We start from the raw sequence: 18,640 nt of genomic DNA on the forward strand, positions 1-18,640 counted from the left end.
ATAAAGTTGAAACAGAATCAAAACTGTAGTTTGCATACAGTGACCTTCACTTTTGCAAAACTCCACTAAAATACAAAGTAATTTTAATATACTTTGCAGCAGAGTCAAGAAAGAACACAATTATTCAACCTAAACCAGCTTACACACCATATTCATTTTAGATATTACTGTCTAAGATTTAGTGCATATTACTAGAAATGTAAAGCAAGTCCACTTATGGTACACCAATAATAAAGATGGGTATATGAAAACTGGTTTGTTTCAGACTTTATCTGAAGTATATACACAAGGTCAAGTTCTAGGCAGGTGTAGACACTGGGACAGAAGGGCAAAGTTTTCCCAAAGCAGTTACTGATGCTTCACTGATGGACCTCAGCTGAGAATCTGACCAACTTCTGCATTGCTGGATCATTATTTTCAAATACTAAGGTTTAAATTTAAAACAAACAGCTAAGCAACCAAAAGAACCCACTAAAACTTCAGCTATATAGTGAGAATGCATTTTTGTCAGTGCAGGGAATTTACATGCAGCTTGCCCCAATTAAGTTACTTAATTTTCCCCTAGAAAAAGCAGAGGGTGAAAACATGGCTACATAAACAGGCTGCATTCCATTTGTCTATGAGGATTTTTTCATGAAACCCTTCAACAGACACCAAAAGGATAAACCATTTCACAGAAGCTTTTGTTCAAGAAAAAAAGAAAGATTGGTTTCCTGTGGAAACAAGAGAGACAGAGATAGGCATAGTCATGTTTTATTTCCTTACCAACTGCAATTTCACAGGAAATTACTCATTTGAAACATAAAAAGGCTGAGCAATTTTTTTTTTTACACAATATAGGTCATTTTCAAAGGCCCCTGCATCCTTCACTTGCTTTCATCGTTTACCTTATGAATACCTCCTGAGATTAATGAGCATGTTTAAAACCATCAACTCCATTTAAGTCAGCATAACCTAAAGAGGAGTCAGTACAAACTCTGGTGTCTCTGCGCTACACAGGGCACCAAAACATCCATTACAGGGAAAGCTACATTTGCCATAAACTTGTAAGATTTTGGGCGTATCCAGAACACCACCAGAAAATCCCAGTAAAGCAGCAATTAACTGCATGACAGAATACTAAGTGGATCCAATAAAACTCTGCTCTGGTGATCTTACAGAAAACACATTAATGTCTTATAGAGCTATTAAGAATGTGCCACAGTAAAATAGTTACAAAGAGCAACACCTGCAGTTAAGCAAGCACAGAAAGAGTTGCTATCTGATGTCTCCTTCAAATTCTTTAAAAAAATCTAGCTGAATGATGAGGTAGCTTTAAGAATAAATAAAGTATTATAAAAGTATTAAAAGTATTACAACCCCCAAAATGAGAGCTAATCCTTGGCCCCACAACAAACTTGAACTTGTAATTATTTCACAGAGGTGTTCAAACTGGACTGAAAAGTTCTCTACCATTGCGAAATAAGAACTTCTCTTACACCAAAGCTGTCTGCACTAGAGCAGTTTTTTGGCAGTAATAATGTGTTTTCAGTAATGACCCTCTTTGACAGGAAAAACCTCATAAACCTTCAGGGACGCCCTCCTTTCAAGTTCACCCATTGAATCCAGCTAGCTAGCTGCTTTGCACAGTCAGCTAACCTCAAAGCTGACCATCTCCTATATAAAACCAAAAGTAGCAGCAGCCTCTTTAGTAAATACCACAACACTTCTTCCTTCTCAGCACAATGTTCACAAAAAGATTCTGTTGAAACACTTCTTAAATTATATATTTATCATTATTTATCATTACATTTTGTATTTAAATGAATGCAGGGGCAGGCACCTTGCAGATGGATCAGTAACTTCTTGAAAATATCATAACAAATCCCAAAGCCATTGTAAGGGATAAGGGATGACGAATGGGGCTACCCTTTTCGAGAGAAATTCATGCGTGCACAGAGTACAACCTCAAAAAAACATGTTTTTTCCTATCAGGATAAAATAGCATGTAGTTCTGTCACTGAAGATCAAGGAAAAAGCATACCTTACACTAGATTAGGTTTGCAAAAACAGCTTCTTTCCTAAGATTTTAAACTGAAAAATGACTGGCTTAGCAAGATTTTCCTCAAAGTAATTTTACAAGTAATGTATTACTTGATCTCCTTTCAGATCCTTAAGCTTCAACAAAACAATGGCAATTAAATAATTATAAATTAACATATCTTCTAAAGTCATAGTCTTCATTTACTTAAGATAATGGGATAATTTTATCCATTAACCCAGAAGATGACTGTAACACATCAGTAGTGAGGAACAGATTAAGAAGGTTTAGAGTAAAACTAGTCCCAAAAGCTACTGCAATTTGTGGCCATTTTCTAGTCTGCTGAGACCAATCACATAAATTCATTCTTAGTTAAGAAAATTACAAGTGTTATTTGGTACTACCTAGCTGCAACAATTTAGTTTTTACATGCCTACATATACACATGAAAATTATTAAGTCCTTGATAATGTTTTACCAAAATTAAGACTCTAATATTAATAACTTCCCATCCCAGAATTCAGAGTAAAAATAAAACCAAATAATTAAACCCAACACAAACAACTACATTGCAGGTGTGGTTTTTCCATTAAACCTTCTCCAATTTGAAAAAAAAAAACCATGCCAGTAAACAAAAATGCATCCCCCTCTGCTATGTCATACAGAACAGAGTAAAATGATGTCCTTACCTCTTCAGCAACCATCAAAGAGAGACACCAGGAAGTAAACTTCTTTTAAAAGATGAGAAGCAGTCTTACTATTTAATTATCTCTCCTTAAGAAAACTGGGGGCTGTTCTCCACCCCCTTTCCTTCCTCTGTGCACCGAAACCACTGATGGGTGTTCAGAGGAGCACCCCAAAACAGCTGAAAGCAAATGCACTCAACAAAGAGCTCCAGTGTTACAACAGCTTTTGCCAGATCTCTGGTTTTGTTACCAGCAACAAGCAAAGATATTTGTTTTTCTAATAGTAAAAGGAGACTCGGCACAAGAGACTACAAGAGCTGACTGATACACCAAAATATGCTCAGTGTTCAAGCTATACACAGGAAGAGAAGTGGCTTTGAGTTATACATTTTTCTTTTTCACCGTAAATGTGAAAACGCTTCTAACCTCAATGTCTCCAGGACTTGCACAGAAAGCTTGATTTGTATCATAAGCAGTTCTTTCCTGAAAACAAAACAGTTTTCTTCTTAGGTCTATAATATAAAGCAATTAGCATAGATAAAAATTCAAGAGAAGTCAGTTTTTATGCATCTGCAAGAAGAAGAAAGTTATTTTACCTCACAACTGGAAATCTGATCTCAGGTAACAACTGAAAGTCAAAGCATTATTCAGATTGGACATCTTAAGTCTATCACAGAATCAAGTGTGAGTAATGAAGTTCAAAATTACATACCAATTATTTCTAAGTCTGGAGAAAAAAAAAAAAAAGAAGTTATTCTTAGAGCTCAAGCTCCTTTCTTGTTCCTGGCTCTATAAAACTGTGCATGTGATACAGAAGCCCTTCTTAACTGTTTCAGGTGTTTTAAGAGTTGTGATTTCTAGTCAAAATGAAACAAAGCACAGCAATTCTACACAAATGGCAAAGTTGAAGAGTCTGCATTTTTTTATAACCTCATCAAGCTAAATAGTTTCAAACATTTCCACCTGTGTATGTCAAGTTTAATTACCTTCTTCAACTGCATCATGGAAGAGAAAGCAGCTGTTAGTGGGGCATAGAGCTATGCGTGTATGCACCATATTTGGGTAATTTGAGCCTTAATTTTAGGCAAAACTTGAATTGAATGAGACGCCAAAAGCAACCTGAGGATTCTAACTACCCACAGTGACAGATTAACTGTATCCCAAATCCAGACTGTGGAATATTAGCCCTACTACCAGCTTCCCCCTAATATTTAATCAAAGCCTTAATTGCCACGTATTTAACTCATTGCATTTTTCCCTCTCACTCCTGGACCTGGAAAACTGCTGCAGTATTTTATACATGCTAAGAATATAACCGAATGTACAGTTGTTTATGCTGTATAAACATAAACAAGCACAGCTTTTTGTTCAAACAAGCACCACTTGTTCACTCTTCCCATAGTCCTCACTTTTTGTCTCTGTTTTTTGGAAGCAGCGAGCACAAGACTTGGAATGGGGCTGAGGATGTGCTCAGCACTCAGCCACACTCCCACTGCATCCCTCCGGAGCGAGCGGAGCTGCTGCTGCTTATAGGGGGACCACAGAGCCCCAAAGTGAAGTGGCTGGTCAGGGTCTCCTTTTTCAGGAAAAACAGGAGGCAGAGCCTGACAAAGGACTGGAGACAGGATCAAAACTGCTCAGTCAGCACACTCAGGAGCTGTAACTCCCTCTACCTTCTTGAAATACAATGCCCAAAACTGGACACGGTATTCCTTGTGCAGCCTTACTGCAGAGAGGGCAATAGGAATACTGCTTCCAGGCTCTATGTCCTCTTTTAAAATTTTTTCCCATATTTTTTAAAACAGCACTATATGAGAAATTGAGATAAATTGTACCTAAACACCTCCCTACTCCACATGTCTATGGAACAGCTACTGAGTGAGTTGAACCTGCACTTGTAGAGCTGGTTATTCCAGCCTCCATACAGCTCTTTGTATTTGTCCCCAGTAAGTTATTTCTTCCTCCATCCAGGCTATTCTGCAGTTCATCCAGGCCCCTCTGAGCCTGACCAGCCTCTCCCACTGCCCGGAGCAGCACTCAGGGGCTGGGAGCATCACTGATTCGGGCAACCTGTAAACACCACACACCCACAACATCCAGGAACTGTGAGAAGGGTGCCCTTTAATTTCATTCTCCTGGTTCTTGCTGTGTCTGCTAAAAATCATGTGATCGGCTTAGAACTCTAAGAATTCAGGTATTCTTCTGTGGTGGGCTGACCCTGTCGAATGTCGGATACCCACCACAGCTGCCCTGTCATTTCCCTCCGGCTGGGCGCAGGGTGGAGGGGAATATAATTAAAAGACAGCGAGAGTTTTTCTACTTTTTAATTTTTTCAGTTTGTGACCTAGGCCTTCTTTATAAGCTGTTTCCAGAAACAAGAAGCAGATCCTCCTTTCCTCCTTGGGGAGCAGATGAGGATCACTCAGGGAAAGACTTCCCAGGGAAGGACCTCTCGGATGGCTGAACACGAATGCCAAGCTATCGGTACGAAAAGCACAGCGGCCCCCTGCCTCTCTCAGCCACAGGCTCTGGGACGTGTGACAGCACCACAGCCGCCCCGCCGAGCGCCATCTCCCGCCCGACTCCCGGCCGCTGTCGCTGTGGCAACGGCGCCATCTTGGCGGGCGCCGGGCAGAGCCCAGCGGCGGCGGGCGCTGGTGCGCAGGCGCAGTGCGGCCGGCGGCCGGCGAGGGGCGCAGCGGCGCGGGGGCGGTGCCGGTGCCGGGGTCGGTGGCGGCGTGAGGGGTTCTGCCGGGAAGATGGACGAGTTCCAGGCGGCAGAGGAGGTACGGCATGGGGAGCAGGCGGAGCGCAGCTTCCCGTCTGGCGTCTCCTTTCAGGGCCAGCGGAGGGTCTCAGGCGCTGCCCGTCCGCCCCGGTTCCCACCCCTCGGCATCCCCCGCCGCCATCCCTGTCGCCCTCCCCCAGGGTGGAGCCGCGTGTCCCGGCACCGGCGGCAGACGGGCCCGGCCTTTGTTCTGCGGCCCCCGGGAGCAGTCCCTGTCCGGGTGTTCACTGGGCTCCTCCACTCCGGCTTCTACCCCTGCTGCTGCGGTCCCTCGGGGGAAAGGCGTGAGGCGTGTGGTGGCCTCGGGCTGGCCCCGCAGGAGCTGCCGAGCGCCGTGCTGGGAGGGCGGCCGGTGCTGTTTGGGCCGGGGCAGAACTCGAGCAGGCTGTTTCTGTGCGGAAACAGGAGTCCAACCTCTCGTGTGCGTGTTACGGGCACACTGATGGGGCTCATTCACAAGATACCGAGTGGGATAAATCAAGGGTCTCAATCTATTATCATGCCAAATGACCCCCCGATGTCCCCCCGCTAAGGAGGAAGCAGCCCGTGCTGCTTTTGCAGAGGGACAGTGTCACTGAGCTGAGGGACAGGGTCACTGAGCTGCTGCACTATCAAACAGCCGCGGTGTGACACAATAGCGAAGCAGCGAGAGGGGCGAGGTGTGTCAGGCTTGTCCTGTTCTAAAAGCCTCGTCCAGGGCCTGACCTGTGTTACAGTCACAGACTGGGTTTTTTTTCAATATATAATTAACATACTTGAACATAATTCTTACAGCTATTTTCAAAAAGGTCTCCAGAATTATTATAGGCTGTAGTACTGCTCTGCAGTTTGCATGTGTTGCTTGGGAGCACCCTTTTTAAACAAGGTGTTGGAAACATTGGCTGCTTGCTTTGTGCCAGGGAGGTAGGGCAGGGAAACTGCAAAGTAACCGATTCTTTCCTCATTTTTTAATACAAAATTTTTTATGTCATCTTATTAAAAGATGACATAAGGAAATATTTTATTATTAAAATTTTCTTATTAAAAGATGACATAATTATAAAACGGGTAGTGTTGTGTTATTTCATAGTCCAGTTACAGCACATATATCCCAAATCTGGATATCAGAAATTTATGTTCATTTTTGTCATTCCAAGAAAGGAAGATGGTTGAAAAGTGACATCAGCCCTAGAAGTGAATTCTCAGATCTCTCTATTGTTTCAGTACAAATTAGATTTCAGAATACCTTTGAGAACTTGGGTTGGATTTAAGTAATTTTACTTTGGTGTGAACCATGTTTGTACTCACTCTGGCATTCCTAAGCAGATTTTGTGAAGAAGAAAACTGTATGTGGTTTATCATCTTGCTTGACAGCAGTCTTCATGTCTGCCAGCATAGCATGTCTGCCATGCATATTCTTAAGCTCTGTGGGAGAGAGTGTTTTTTGATAATTGTAGCTCTTACTTGGTTAAATACACTGGTGCACCTGTAAAATGCAGTATACCATGAAAATAAATGAGGCGTGTTCAAATTAAATGCAAGTCAAGAAGCTGAAAATAAAAAACAATTTGCCACAGCACATAAAAGCTTTTTAAAATGTTGAATTGTACTTCTAGATGGGTACAGAAAAGGAGTTGCCCAGCTTGTCTCCCAGGGTGTGCTGTTCCTTCTGTCGTGGGGAATGACCAACTTCTCTCATCTTTCTGAATATCATGTGTCATTGAAGCTGGCTAGACTGGTGTAACTGCATCCTGAATTACAGTGTTGTTTGTTTCTGTCAGCTGGGGAAGCTGACTGACCTCCCAGTGAAAATCCGTCAACAGTTGTATGGATTATGTTCATTTTTACATTCTCACTGGGTCCTCTGGAATCAATCAGTTTGGCTTCAGTGCTGTTCTTTAGTGCTGGTTTGTGAGGTGAGCTGTGAGACACCAGCAGTGGCAGGGTGGGCTGTGAGCACGGGGTCCCCCCAGTCACTGCTCCCTGGCCCTGGGAGTGGCTGCTTGTTCTCCCCCTGACACGGAGGCAGCAGGAGCAGAGGGAATAAAACAAGAGCACACAAACCACTAACCCTACGTGTAAATGGGTGGTAGTCTGAAGATCAGTCAAATGCTGGGGCCTTCACTGTCTGATTCCACGTGCTTAATCTCTGCTCCCTGAAGGCTGAGGGTGCAGTGAGCTACATTTCCCCTTTGGTTTCCAAGGAGCAGCTTTCCTACCCTAGGCTGAGCCTGTCAGGACAGTTTTTCCTTCAGCTCTGAACTGAGATCCTGCCCACATCGGTGCCCTGGAGATGTCGGTTCCATTTAGCTGCCAGCTGAGGTTCCTCTGTGAGCCCACTGTGATGTGCAGACATTAATTACTGCTTTGGAGAAAGGGGAATAGATGTGAACACAAGTGCCATAGTTGTTATTTTCAAATGTCTCCAAGTTAAAATTTGAAAGCTTTCTTTACTCAAAAGGCCAGCCAATATCAGTTCATCTCTTACTTTTCATTACTTTTCTAAGAACTTGACTGGGCTGAAGGAGCTAGAGTACATATATATGCAAATAAAGGCAGACTTGGTATCTTTTGACTTGCCAGAAATCTGACAGGGATAAATTAAACTTCTAGTGCATGTTCTTAACAGAGCTCAAACATCATAAACAGAAGAATGTGTCCCCTCATTATATAAAATTCTTCTTTCTCTTTTGTAGGCTGCCTTTCTTGTTGATGAAGTCAGCAGCATCATTAAAGAGGTAATTTAAACATTTTCACTTTTTTGGTGTGGAAATTTGATATGTTGTATGATGTGTACTAAAAGGCATTCAGTAAAATGTGATAACTGATATATAATAGATTTCTGGATAGGTTGCTGTCAAAGTGCAGGTAACTGTGGATTTAACCAGTGTATGGACCTCAGTGGAAATGATACCAAGCTTTAGCTGTGATATATGTTACAAATCCAAGAGACATTTAAAGTAATTTCATACACTCCTCTCTGGTTGCAGTGCACTCCTATTAGAATTTCTAGGGGGATGTCTTATGTTAAACACTGTAGAAATAGATTTTATGTTTTAGTAAAATAGAGGAGTTTTTTGTAGACTGTCTGCATATGCGTGTTACTGTGTTCTTTCAAGATGCTTTTCTCCAAAGTGAATTGTTTGTTTGGAATGATTGAACAATTCTTGTTGCTAAGAAACATGAATTTTCTGTCTAGAAAATTTCTAGCAGGATTTGAAATTCCTCTTGTAGACTAGTGCAGTCTTTTTGTTGTTGTGAAATAACTATTTTGGTCAAACTCTGTAAATTGAATACACATGCTTTAATACATACTCCTGTCTCTTCTGAATTCAGTTTATGGTTATTTTTGAAATAATCTCTGTGATGAAAAAATGTGCCAATGAAAAACATGTAGGTATAGTGTACTTTTATTTATATCTTAAAAGGGGAACTATCCTCATAAGTAAAATGGATTATTTGGCTGGAGGCTTATGCTCTGTTAGTAACCAGCAACTATATGGGTCTTCTGTTTTAGTCTGGGGGTTTGTTTCCCAAAAATGATTCTGCTCTAAAACTGGAATTAATTTCCATAGAAGAATATGTGTGAATGAACTGTGCCTTTTTTAATTCTCTTCAGGACTGTTTAAATGTAGGGTTTTTTTCATAACTATGGCTGTGGGACTTCACAAATAATATTAAATATCACAAAATGAACAGAGTGTGGGATCTATGATGACTTCTCCTATGCCTGGCTCAGACTCTGACCTGCATGTATTAAATAATTGAAAACACTTCCAAGAGCCAGTGTGGAGCAGCAGTATTTGTGATTTTTCTGTGGATATGGGTCCATGTTGGGAAGGGTCAATGTGTGCCTGGCAGTTGACAGCGGTGCAGCTCCCTCACCTGCTTGTCCCCCGCAGGCCATAGAGGGCGCTATCGGCGGCAACGCCTACCAGCACAGCAAAGTGAACCAGTGGACAACGAGCGTGGTGGAACAAACCCTGAGCCAGCTCACAAAGCTGGGGAAGCCCTTCAAGTACATCGGTGAGCTCGGCTTCCCTTTTCTCTGAAAGCTGGCACAGTCACATGCACATGTAGGCAGGGGTGGGGGAAGATCTTAGGAAGAGCCTTGTCTGTAAACTGCTCACAAGCATGCATGTTTGCTTGTGTATGTGTATGTGTGTGCTGAGCTGAGCAAAAATGGAGCTAAATGTAATTAATGTGTGTGAGAAATTAATCAAAACTTCTCTACTCTACTTCACTAACAGTAACCTGTGTGATTATGCAAAAGAATGGTGCTGGGCTACATACAGCAAGCTCTTGCTTCTGGGACAACTCCAGTGATGGTGAGGAAAACAACTCTTGGATTTTCCAACTAGCAGCTTAATGCCAGTCTCTTTAAGACTAGGCAGCACACTTCCCCCCCACCCCAAGTGTGTAGTTTTGGAGTAATAGCATACTGTTGGGTACTTTTTCCATTTGGCTGTGATGGTAACTGGGCTGTATATGAAATGCTTAGCTGTTGTGAAAGGTTTGTTATTAAGATTCTTAAAGGAAACAAGTATAAAAATGCATATAGGGGCATGCATGTAATCACTTCAACTTCCTTCTGTTTCTGAAACCCTTATTTTTGTATTTGCAGGAACCTGCACTGTGAGATGGGAGAATAAGACCATGTACTGTATTGTCAGTGCCTTTGGACTTGCATTATAATTGCCTTGTTCATTCTTCTCTTTTCTATTCCAGCACTTGATTCCATCTCCACTCAAACTGTGAATACCTGAAATTGTTTTTAAGGCATTTTTTTAGTAACTTTTCTTCAAAGGTAGAAATTTGAAAACATGCTGTTACCTGTTTTATGTTTGTACCTAGTACCATACAAGTGTTTTCTATACTTTTTTATCACTTAAAATCTTCTCTTCAAGGTGCTAATACTGAAATCTGCTGCAGTATAAACACTTTCTCTACATTTCTTTTCTTAGACCAATATAAATGAGACACTGACTTTCAACTTTGTACTTTTGGTTAGCATTAAATTATTGAAATTCATAACCATTGGTGTGATTCATTTAAACTTAGATCTTTTGTTATTGGGGGAAAAGGTTTCAGTTTTTTCAATTCTCTTCAAGATAGTCAAGGTAAATACTGCAGTGCAAAGCACTTTCATAATTTTGCCAAAGTCACGACAAATTTGCAAGAAAATTAGATTATGTTTATCAAAAAGTAACTTGGCATTTTTGGGACCTGTTTAATCTTTTTGTATGGTATTTAGAGCATGGAACAAGAACTACCTTCATTGAACAAAGACAGGTAAGAAATTTTTTCCCATTCTGGAAGTGCTCAGCAAGCTGTACCTGGGTAATCATTCACTTCTGCAGTCAGTTACATGTGTTAAGTAGGTCTTGAACTGACTTGCTACAGGCCCTGTCAATTTTGCTGATAGTGAGGGTGATGAGTTCTGGTAGCTGATGAAATGTGATCCTTTCTGAAAGGGGAAAAAGCTGCCTTGAGGTGATGTGACTAAATGACATGTAAGTAAGTCTTCTTCCTTCTAGAGTAAAGTTGCAGAAGAATAACAAGTAAATAAGTGTTCAGCATAGGCTTGGGTAATGTTTTGTCAGCTAATTAAAGAAATGGGAGCATACTATGAACTTCAGAAAACCTGTACCAACAGCTGTGCTGCTTCTGCAAGCAGTAGCTCACTGCTAATGAAGCTGAAAGAGTTACAGAGCCATGTGGGAGAGCATCTCTGGGCTGGAGTCAGTTTGAGCAATCTGTGATTTGCTTCTTTGTAGGAAGCCCTGTCTAATGAGTTCAGAATCTGGCTCTCAGCTAGAGCTGTTCAAGAGAGAGATGGTTGCTAATACAGCAGTGATTCCACAGTCTGGAGAGATGTAATACTACAAATTCAAATGGCAGGAGAGGATTTGTTTGCCATAGTGTTATGTGCTCTGTGCTAACTCTGCTCAGTGTAGTCAGACTGTGGAAAGCCCTGTGCTAGGCAAGGTTTTGACTATTCCTCCCAATCCATATCTGCTGTCAGAAGAACAAAACAGGCGTATGTATCAGCAGCTTGGTGTATGAGACATCTAATAGAGCTGTAAGGCTTCTGTATTTCTGCTGACATTCCATTCTGCTGACAGCTCTGTAAAAGCATCTCCTTCATGACAAGCCACTTCATTCTGTTCACATATGTCTAGTGAGTGCTACAGGCTGTACACAGTGTGTATGTATATACCTTAGCCTGAGGAGCACATCCCTTACATTGCTGTAAGAGAGCTTTAGTACAGATCCAGTCTTCAGTCAGAAATGATACAACACCTGTAAAAAGAAAATATTAAAAGCAGATAGAATAACATGCCTAAAACAGTCATCAGGGTCAGAGAGAAACTTGTTATGAAAAGCATAAATCTTTGCTCTCTTGAGTTGCTAAGGACGTTTTTCATCTGGATGCTTAGATACTTTTTCTCCTTTCCATCATGCCAGAATGATGCTGGCAGTGTAGTACCTACTGAACTATTTCTTTACACTTAAAAGAAACAGTTTTGTGCACTTTGAGTTTTTATTTGCTTCTTGGTCATCCAGATGTTCCTTGTCCTTTGTTCATGTTAAGAATAGCAAATCCCTTGAGCTTTTGGTGCTTTTTGGTTCATGCATATGCTGAGCTGCAAAAAAACCCCAACAAATGTTTGAGATGCCTGTCAGTGTAAAGGCTGCATGGGAGGAGAAACCCCTGTTGCATTAAAACAGGAGATGCATTACAGAAAGGCAGATACAGTTTTATAGATGGTTTTAAATGTGAGCAATAATCAGTACTTCCAATGTAAGTTCTAGGATACAGGAAGGGGGTTAGAGGCTGTGGATTTTTGGGTGTTGGTTTCCACTCCCATGATTCAAACAGTGCTCTTCTTTAAAATTGCATGTTTTGGTGTTCTGCAGTAACTGATTTTTAAATTTTCATTTCCTTAGTTTTAAGCACTTTTCCCAGCCAAAGTAAAGCATTTGGGTGATAAGCTGGCAGAGTCCTGGCTCTAGGTAATTAATTTGCCTTAAAAAAAATAAACCCAAACTGTGAATGGAGCATTCAAGGTAATTACACAGTCAGTCTCTGCAGTCACTTGCTTATTGCCGTGGCTCTTCATATGATTACAGCTACAGAAATGGGGGGCATGGCAGTGCCAGTCTGCAGGGGAGGAGGGAGGAGGAAGGGGGAAGCCTTTTACTGTTGCTGCCACAGAGGAGTCTGACCTGTGGTAACTAAAACCTAAGGAAATGGCTCCAGGATAAACTGCTGCTGCTAAAAGAGCACTGCCCTCTCTGATACTACAGCCAGGAGTAAGCTGCATATCCATTTACACAGGGAAGTTTGTGGCCATTTTGTTCAGCACAGATTTCAGTCTCCCCTCGAGTTGATACAAGAAATGCAAACAGCATTACCCCAAACAGCAGGTGATGTGCTATGAGCAGATTTCTGGAAGACAGAGCTGTAAGAAGTTGATGAATGACATCAGCATCTTCACTCTCTAAACCTGTTTTTTATGACTGCTATTAACATCCACCAGGAGAATTCTCACTGCCAGCATGGCCACAGCAGGCTTTGCAAAGCCACTGTGAAGCCATTTGAAAATGCTCGGTCCCTTATGTAACCTGGCTGGTGTATTAAAAAAACTTAGCAACCTGTCCTTCCACCTTCAACTCTGGACAAGGTAATAAACTGCCCCCCCCAAAAAAAAAATACAAAACATCTGCAATAACACAGCTTCTTGGATCCCATCATTATGCAATTAACCAAGCTTAAATATGCATTAAAATGCATATAAACTTAAAATATGTATAAGGCATGAAAACAGTTTATGAGAAGGAAACTAAAATTCAGTAGAAGGAAAATAAACCTAGGATACAATATAAAGATATAAAACTTTATTATGAACATATTTAACAATGATTATGCACATAAAGTCTTCCAAGAAACTTCCTTGAAGTAAAATATTCCGCTTTCCTTCATATTCCACATTAGCATGAAGTTTTACAACATAAATGGATAATTTGCTGTTATTAGCACAACTTACAGATACACAGAATATTTAACATGTCCTCATGCACACTTTCTCAAAGCAGCATTTAATTACAGCTTCTCATTAAACAGAGCATTTATCTTACACATTTTTATACCATTTTGGTATACAATTTTTCCGTATTTTCATTTTACATATTTACAAACTCCTAAAAAAAGTTTTACAGTAATGCAGAAGTTATTACTGGCATAAGCAAAAGGAAATGGGTGGGGAAATCAGGTGACTATGGATGAAATGTTTGGCTCACAGAAAGACTACAGATTGAAGTCTTTCCTAGCTGGAACTGTTCTCCCCAGTACTGGTACCACAGATCCAATGCACAAGCTGTTGCTCACTGGTGTTAAGCCCTGGCTGCCTCTTGGCCACTCCTAGGAAAGTTTCCACCAATTTCAACACCAACTGTATTTGTAAAGCAAATACTACAGAAAGTAGTTGGTATGACTGGCTTGCACTCAATTATTGATTTCTTAGAAGTCCCTTGTAATCACTGTGTAGGTGGAAGTCTTGCAGTAATTAATGGATGATGTCTCCCTTAGAGCCAGGATCACTGTGTGCTGTGGGGCCTTCCTGTGTATATTTCTTGTTTTGTACAGCTGCAGTAGTGATGCAAATAACTACTTTAGCAGTAATAAAAGGAAAGCCAGGCTAGCTTCTTAAAAAGAGTTCTTCTGTTTGACCCTTAGATTTCAATACTTTACTCAGAAGGTGAATTTATGCCACCTACTCCCAAGCTGTTTACAACCCATATTGGAATATTCTTCAAATACTGTCTGGTGTCCAATCATGGAAATAAGAGGAGTCTTGCTAGCAAAATCAGTTCCTCATCTGCTTCACTGCTTTTGGCATCTTACTGTATATTAAATTTGATGCAACAATGATTCAACCAAGCTACCATAACACTGTAGCACTTCCAAAACAGAAAGCTATTTTGCATGGCAAACACTGCTTAAATATAATCTCTAAAAATGATCACAGAAATTATTTTCTACTATTTTCATAGTGAGATACTTCAAGTACACATTTCCCAATCTTAGTTTTTCTATTTCTACTTTGAATATAGTGATGTAGTGAAGTGAAACAAAACAGCAGGAGAAATGGGTTGAAAACAGCTTAAAAAAATAATCTCCAAGTTAGATTAAAATATGTTTTTAGTTAATGAAATCTCAAGGCATAACACTATTTGAGTTAACTGTAACAACCAGTGCAGACTGAGAAGAAACACTGGTGTACTTTGCACATTGGTCAAATTTTATCTTTCATAACAATTTAGGAGAGAATTAAAAAATATCAGAGGAAAAATATCTGAGTATATAAGAATCATGTAAATATCAGTTTTTGAAAACCTACTTCCTGTACTCACTGTTACTCCAATGGAACTTGAAAGGATTTGGCTTATGTAAACAATGCCAAATTGGTTGCCAAGTCTGATTCTGCACATTCAAATAGGGAGAGTTATCTCAAAAACAGTAAAAATGAGAATGGACTCTACAATTTTAGGATTCAGAGCATCTCCCATACCCTTTCAAAACAGGCTTAAAAGAAGTGCTGAAGGTACCTTTTACTTTCTGGAAAGAAAACCACCACTAACTTGAATTACTTCTTTAGTGTTTTCCTAAATGTTCTTCTAAAGTAATACCGACTAAGAAGGTAAAGGGAAAAACCTGCCCTTCCTCCCCAGCAATTTCCTTGCTTTAGCCATACAGCAGTGCTTTGGCTTCCAACAAAGAAATGATCCCTGGCACAAAAAGGTTTTAATTTCAGGTACTCCCCAAAAATTTCACAGCTCCATATAATTTTAGATAGTTTTCCCTCTCTCTCTCACACGCACACAGTCTCAGGACACATCTTTAGCAGAGCACTGATTTAATCTGAACTATTCTATGACAGCAAGGGCACAACCACATGAAGCTGGAGCTCCTTTGGTCCTCTCTGAGTGAGTTGCTGCCTTATGCAGCCTCCCCTTCATGATCCTGAACAGCCACCAGAAGGTCACTGCAGTGGGCACGGTCTAGAGCAGTTGTTGCATTAAAGCAGAACAAATCTCCTTTTTCCCCAGTGTGACTCAGCAAGTCTAGCAGGACTTCATTGCACTATTGTGCTTAAACTGCTTTAATGATGAACACAATTCCCTAGTGCAACCCAGCACCATAATGCAGTAGATTAACAGTGCTTTTGGGAATCTTCTAAAGCAGCGGGGCATGAGAAATTTACAAGAGTAAATCTCTATTGTGAGTACATGAAAAAAGGAGATACTTTTAGAAACTCAAGTATCTGAAAACAAAAGTAGTTACAAACAAACATCTTAAATAAAGAACCAAACAATGGTGTAAAACCAACTTCTAAATAGAGAAGCAGCAGCATTGTACAAGGAATATTTAATTCCCATACAACTTTGTTCCAGCACAGACTGGAATACAGATAATCACAACATGTGCTAGTAAGAGTTCCCATCATACAGGTGGCGACTGGTATGACAAAGCAGCTGAACTGTGCACAGAACATGCTCACAAGCTGACTCTGAGGCACGTTCAATACATGAGCAACTACAACTGTTCCTAGCATGTAGAGTAACTATCTAGAAATACAACTTAAGGGAAAACTGATTCAGGAAAAAAAAACTCTAAAAATGAAATGTTTGGAAATTTGAAACTGTAATTCCTTAGAAAACTTTCATACTCTATTCTCTGCAAGTAACAATCTCCTCCAGCATACAGGAAGACCAGTAAAAAGCCAGTACTGGCTTCCCTCTGAGATTTGTTGTGGCTGAAATAATTCATTCCATTGGAAAGGGCTGTTTAAAAAAACCAACACAGACACTTCTGCTGTGGCAGTAAAGCATGTCATGAAACACATAATTATACAAATAATTTTGCACCACTGAGATTATTTTGGCTCAGCTCACTACAACTTGCCTATTTGCCCCTATCTTCTACTTATAGATCTGGTAAACTTACTGAAATGTATTTTTAAAATGGCCTTAAGTCTATATCACCTATTTGAAGGAAGAATAGAAAACTTGTGTCTTCTTGCACTGATTAAAAAAACCCAAGACACTGAATTCACTGCCTCCAGCTCAAAAGGCTAAGGTAGAAAATTGAAAGGGAAATGAGGCACTTCATACCACGGCGGACAGTATACAAAACAGCTAATGCAAAATGCAACAGATGGATGGCAGTAGGCTGTACATCATCCTAAAGAGAAAAAACAACAACAACAAAAAAGAAAAACAACAACAACAAAAAAACCAAGCAAACCAAAACCGAGCAGCAAGGAAGCAATTTGAAACAGTATACAATCTGTGAGACTTTAAAACAGAAACAGATGAAGATTTTAGTCCACAGACATCTTGCTATTAGGCATTTTATAAGACATATACAAATTTTGGTTTCTTCAGTTTTCACCACAACCATTTCCATCATTTGTTTTCTCAGTTTTATCCTTGTAAACAGAAATAGAAGCAGAATGTCCTTCCTGGGAGTTGGGGTTCAGGTGACAGCAAACTGTAGGAACCCAAAGAAGTTGTCCACCTAGGAAAACTTCAGAACTGGCTGTACTCCAGATGCACAAGTCTGTCTGCACTGAAATCAGTCAATCAATCACTGTCAGACTCTTCTTTATACTTGGCTCTAATAGCTTGGCCATTCTGAAGAGGCATCTCTTCATAGTCACTCCTGTGAAACAGACACGTGTTGTAACTTCTGAACATGGTGTTCAGATAGGAAGTTGAAAATAAAGAGGAAAGTTCTAAACTACATTGAGGCATAAAATTGTTACTTGGGTAAGAAGCTGGTATCTGTTTTTCTTCCTTGTGGGAGCTATGAACAGCACATGATTTTCCTCCAGAGGATGATGCACAGTAAAAGTTATTCCAGTGAAAGCCATTTTTCACACAGAACAGCAAGAAGCAAGCTGGCACTACCACTACTCATCTAACTAACCAAAGGCAAGCTATCCCAGCATGAACTTGTTCAGGTTACTGCAGTGTTGGTCCCATCCTCACTGTTCCAGCCACTTCAACGTCTTTGGTAAGAGGTGAAAACATCACGGGTGTATTTCAGTGTCAACACAGGACACCTGATTGGGATGGGTCTCAAGTGCTACTGTAATTCTCATATCACATAAAATCATCCAAGTCAAGGAAGTTTTGCTAGACTTGATTATTCTTCATTCAGCAAGTGCTGGAGACTTAAAAAGCACCACTCTCCTTGCCTGAGCATTTACCTATGAGATGGCTCTTTGCTAATTCCATCTGACTCCTGCAGTCCTTCCCAATGTAAAAAGGAAGCCCTTTCCCTTCACAGCTCTTACTGCATTCACTCCATGAGCTACCAGCATCATAATACCTTCTTACCTGTTTGTTTCAGTGCCATGGCAATCCCTTTTAGAAACCAAGAAAAAGAAAAAAACATGCATTCTCATTGTATTTCTGTTTCAGAAAAGGCTATACTTCTATTCTTTAGGCAGAAAACTTCAATAACAAACCCTTCACTTAATTAATATGTAAAAGAATATTACAAAAATAACACACCAGAAGTAATTCTCCACAGGTATTTTTTAATCTTACCCATAAATCACATCGTCATCTGAATCATTCAGCATAGAAAAAGCAGGATTGTCTTTCAACTGTGATTCTGAAAAACACAAATAAGGGTTAATTTAGTGTGTTAAATAAACATGACTGTAGTGCTAACTCAACACTGTAGCAACAGACACAACAACTTCCAAGGCAGTCACAACCACAGTTCAACAAAACTACATCAAACAGGAATTCTCTCCTTTAAATTCACTACCCTTCAGCCACATAATTGTAGTGCTCTTAAGGGTTAAAGAGATAACATAATTATCTCATTTTTAGATAAATATTCTCTATGTTGTCTGTTCATTTCCTCCCCTGTGCAATTTCCGATGTCATATTTCAACCTGCACATAAATTGATTATTCTTAATCAAAATTTCATATGCATTTAAAAAGCACAGACCTCTTGATTAATTTCTAAGCTAAAAATACAGTAGACCAAAGCTGGAATCCCTTGACTGCAAGTCAGTGATTATCCAGTTATTCTCTATCCTTGAAAGAGATGAAGGAACAACTTGCAGCTTTATGGTGAGAT

The 18,640-nt window shown here is 40.3% G+C and overlaps 3 protein-coding genes across 9 annotated transcripts in view; 1 reads left to right on the forward strand and 2 right to left on the reverse strand.

Annotated features, from left to right (window-relative positions):
* Positions 1-3,580, reverse strand: part of SYTL3 (synaptotagmin like 3) — a 34,690-nt gene extending 31,110 nt beyond the window's left edge. For 2 of the 6 annotated variants that reach the window (XM_059467897.1, XM_059467893.1), the window contains exons 1-3: positions 3,419-3,578; positions 3,303-3,334; positions 3,133-3,189 (exon numbers count right to left, since the gene is read on the reverse strand). The gene's annotated coding sequence lies outside the window, so the exon portion shown is untranslated. Of the gene's footprint in view, positions 1-2,709; positions 3,019-3,132; positions 3,190-3,302 lie in introns of those variants that run through there. The other 4 variants (XM_059467898.1, XM_059467892.1, XM_059467896.1 and 1 more) reach the window with 4 other exon arrangements.
* A 1,809-nt stretch (positions 3,581-5,389) lies between these two features.
* Positions 5,390-10,507, forward strand: DYNLT1 (dynein light chain Tctex-type 1). Its single transcript, XM_059468387.1, has 5 exons — positions 5,390-5,492; positions 8,170-8,211; positions 9,376-9,499; positions 9,724-9,801; positions 10,098-10,507. The coding sequence occupies exons 1-5, from the start codon at positions 5,466-5,468 to the stop codon at positions 10,166-10,168; spliced, it is 342 nt and encodes a 113-aa protein (XP_059324370.1). The 5' UTR covers positions 5,390-5,465; the 3' UTR covers positions 10,169-10,507.
* Positions 10,508-13,360: 2,853 nt separating this feature from the next.
* TMEM181 (transmembrane protein 181) overlaps positions 13,361-18,640 on the reverse strand; it is a 33,818-nt gene continuing 28,538 nt past the window's right edge. For both annotated transcript variants that reach the window (XM_059468196.1, XM_059468197.1), the window contains exons 16-17: positions 18,095-18,161; positions 13,361-17,201 (exon numbers count right to left, since the gene is read on the reverse strand). In XM_059468196.1, the coding sequence (XP_059324179.1) occupies positions 17,123-17,201; positions 18,095-18,161 (146 nt within the window). In that variant the 3' untranslated portion in view covers positions 13,361-17,122. The remainder of the gene's footprint in view (positions 17,202-18,094; positions 18,162-18,640) is intronic.

The sequence above is a fragment of the Ammospiza nelsoni genome, chromosome 3, assembly GCF_027579445.1.
Source record: "Ammospiza nelsoni isolate bAmmNel1 chromosome 3, bAmmNel1.pri, whole genome shotgun sequence".
NCBI classification, from domain to species: domain Eukaryota; kingdom Metazoa; phylum Chordata; class Aves; order Passeriformes; family Passerellidae; genus Ammospiza; species Ammospiza nelsoni.

Excerpts from the sequence above, each read along its gene's own strand:
- DYNLT1 (XM_059468387.1), top strand. The coding sequence starts at position 5,466 with ATGGACGAGTTCCAGGCGGCAGAGGAG. Across the intron at positions 8,212-9,375 it reads TCAGCAGCATCATTAAAGAG|GCCATAGAGGGCGCTATCGG; the intron begins GTAATTTAAACA and ends TGTCCCCCGCAG. Across the intron at positions 9,802-10,097 it reads CTGGGACAACTCCAGTGATG|GAACCTGCACTGTGAGATGG; the intron begins GTGAGGAAAACA and ends TTGTATTTGCAG.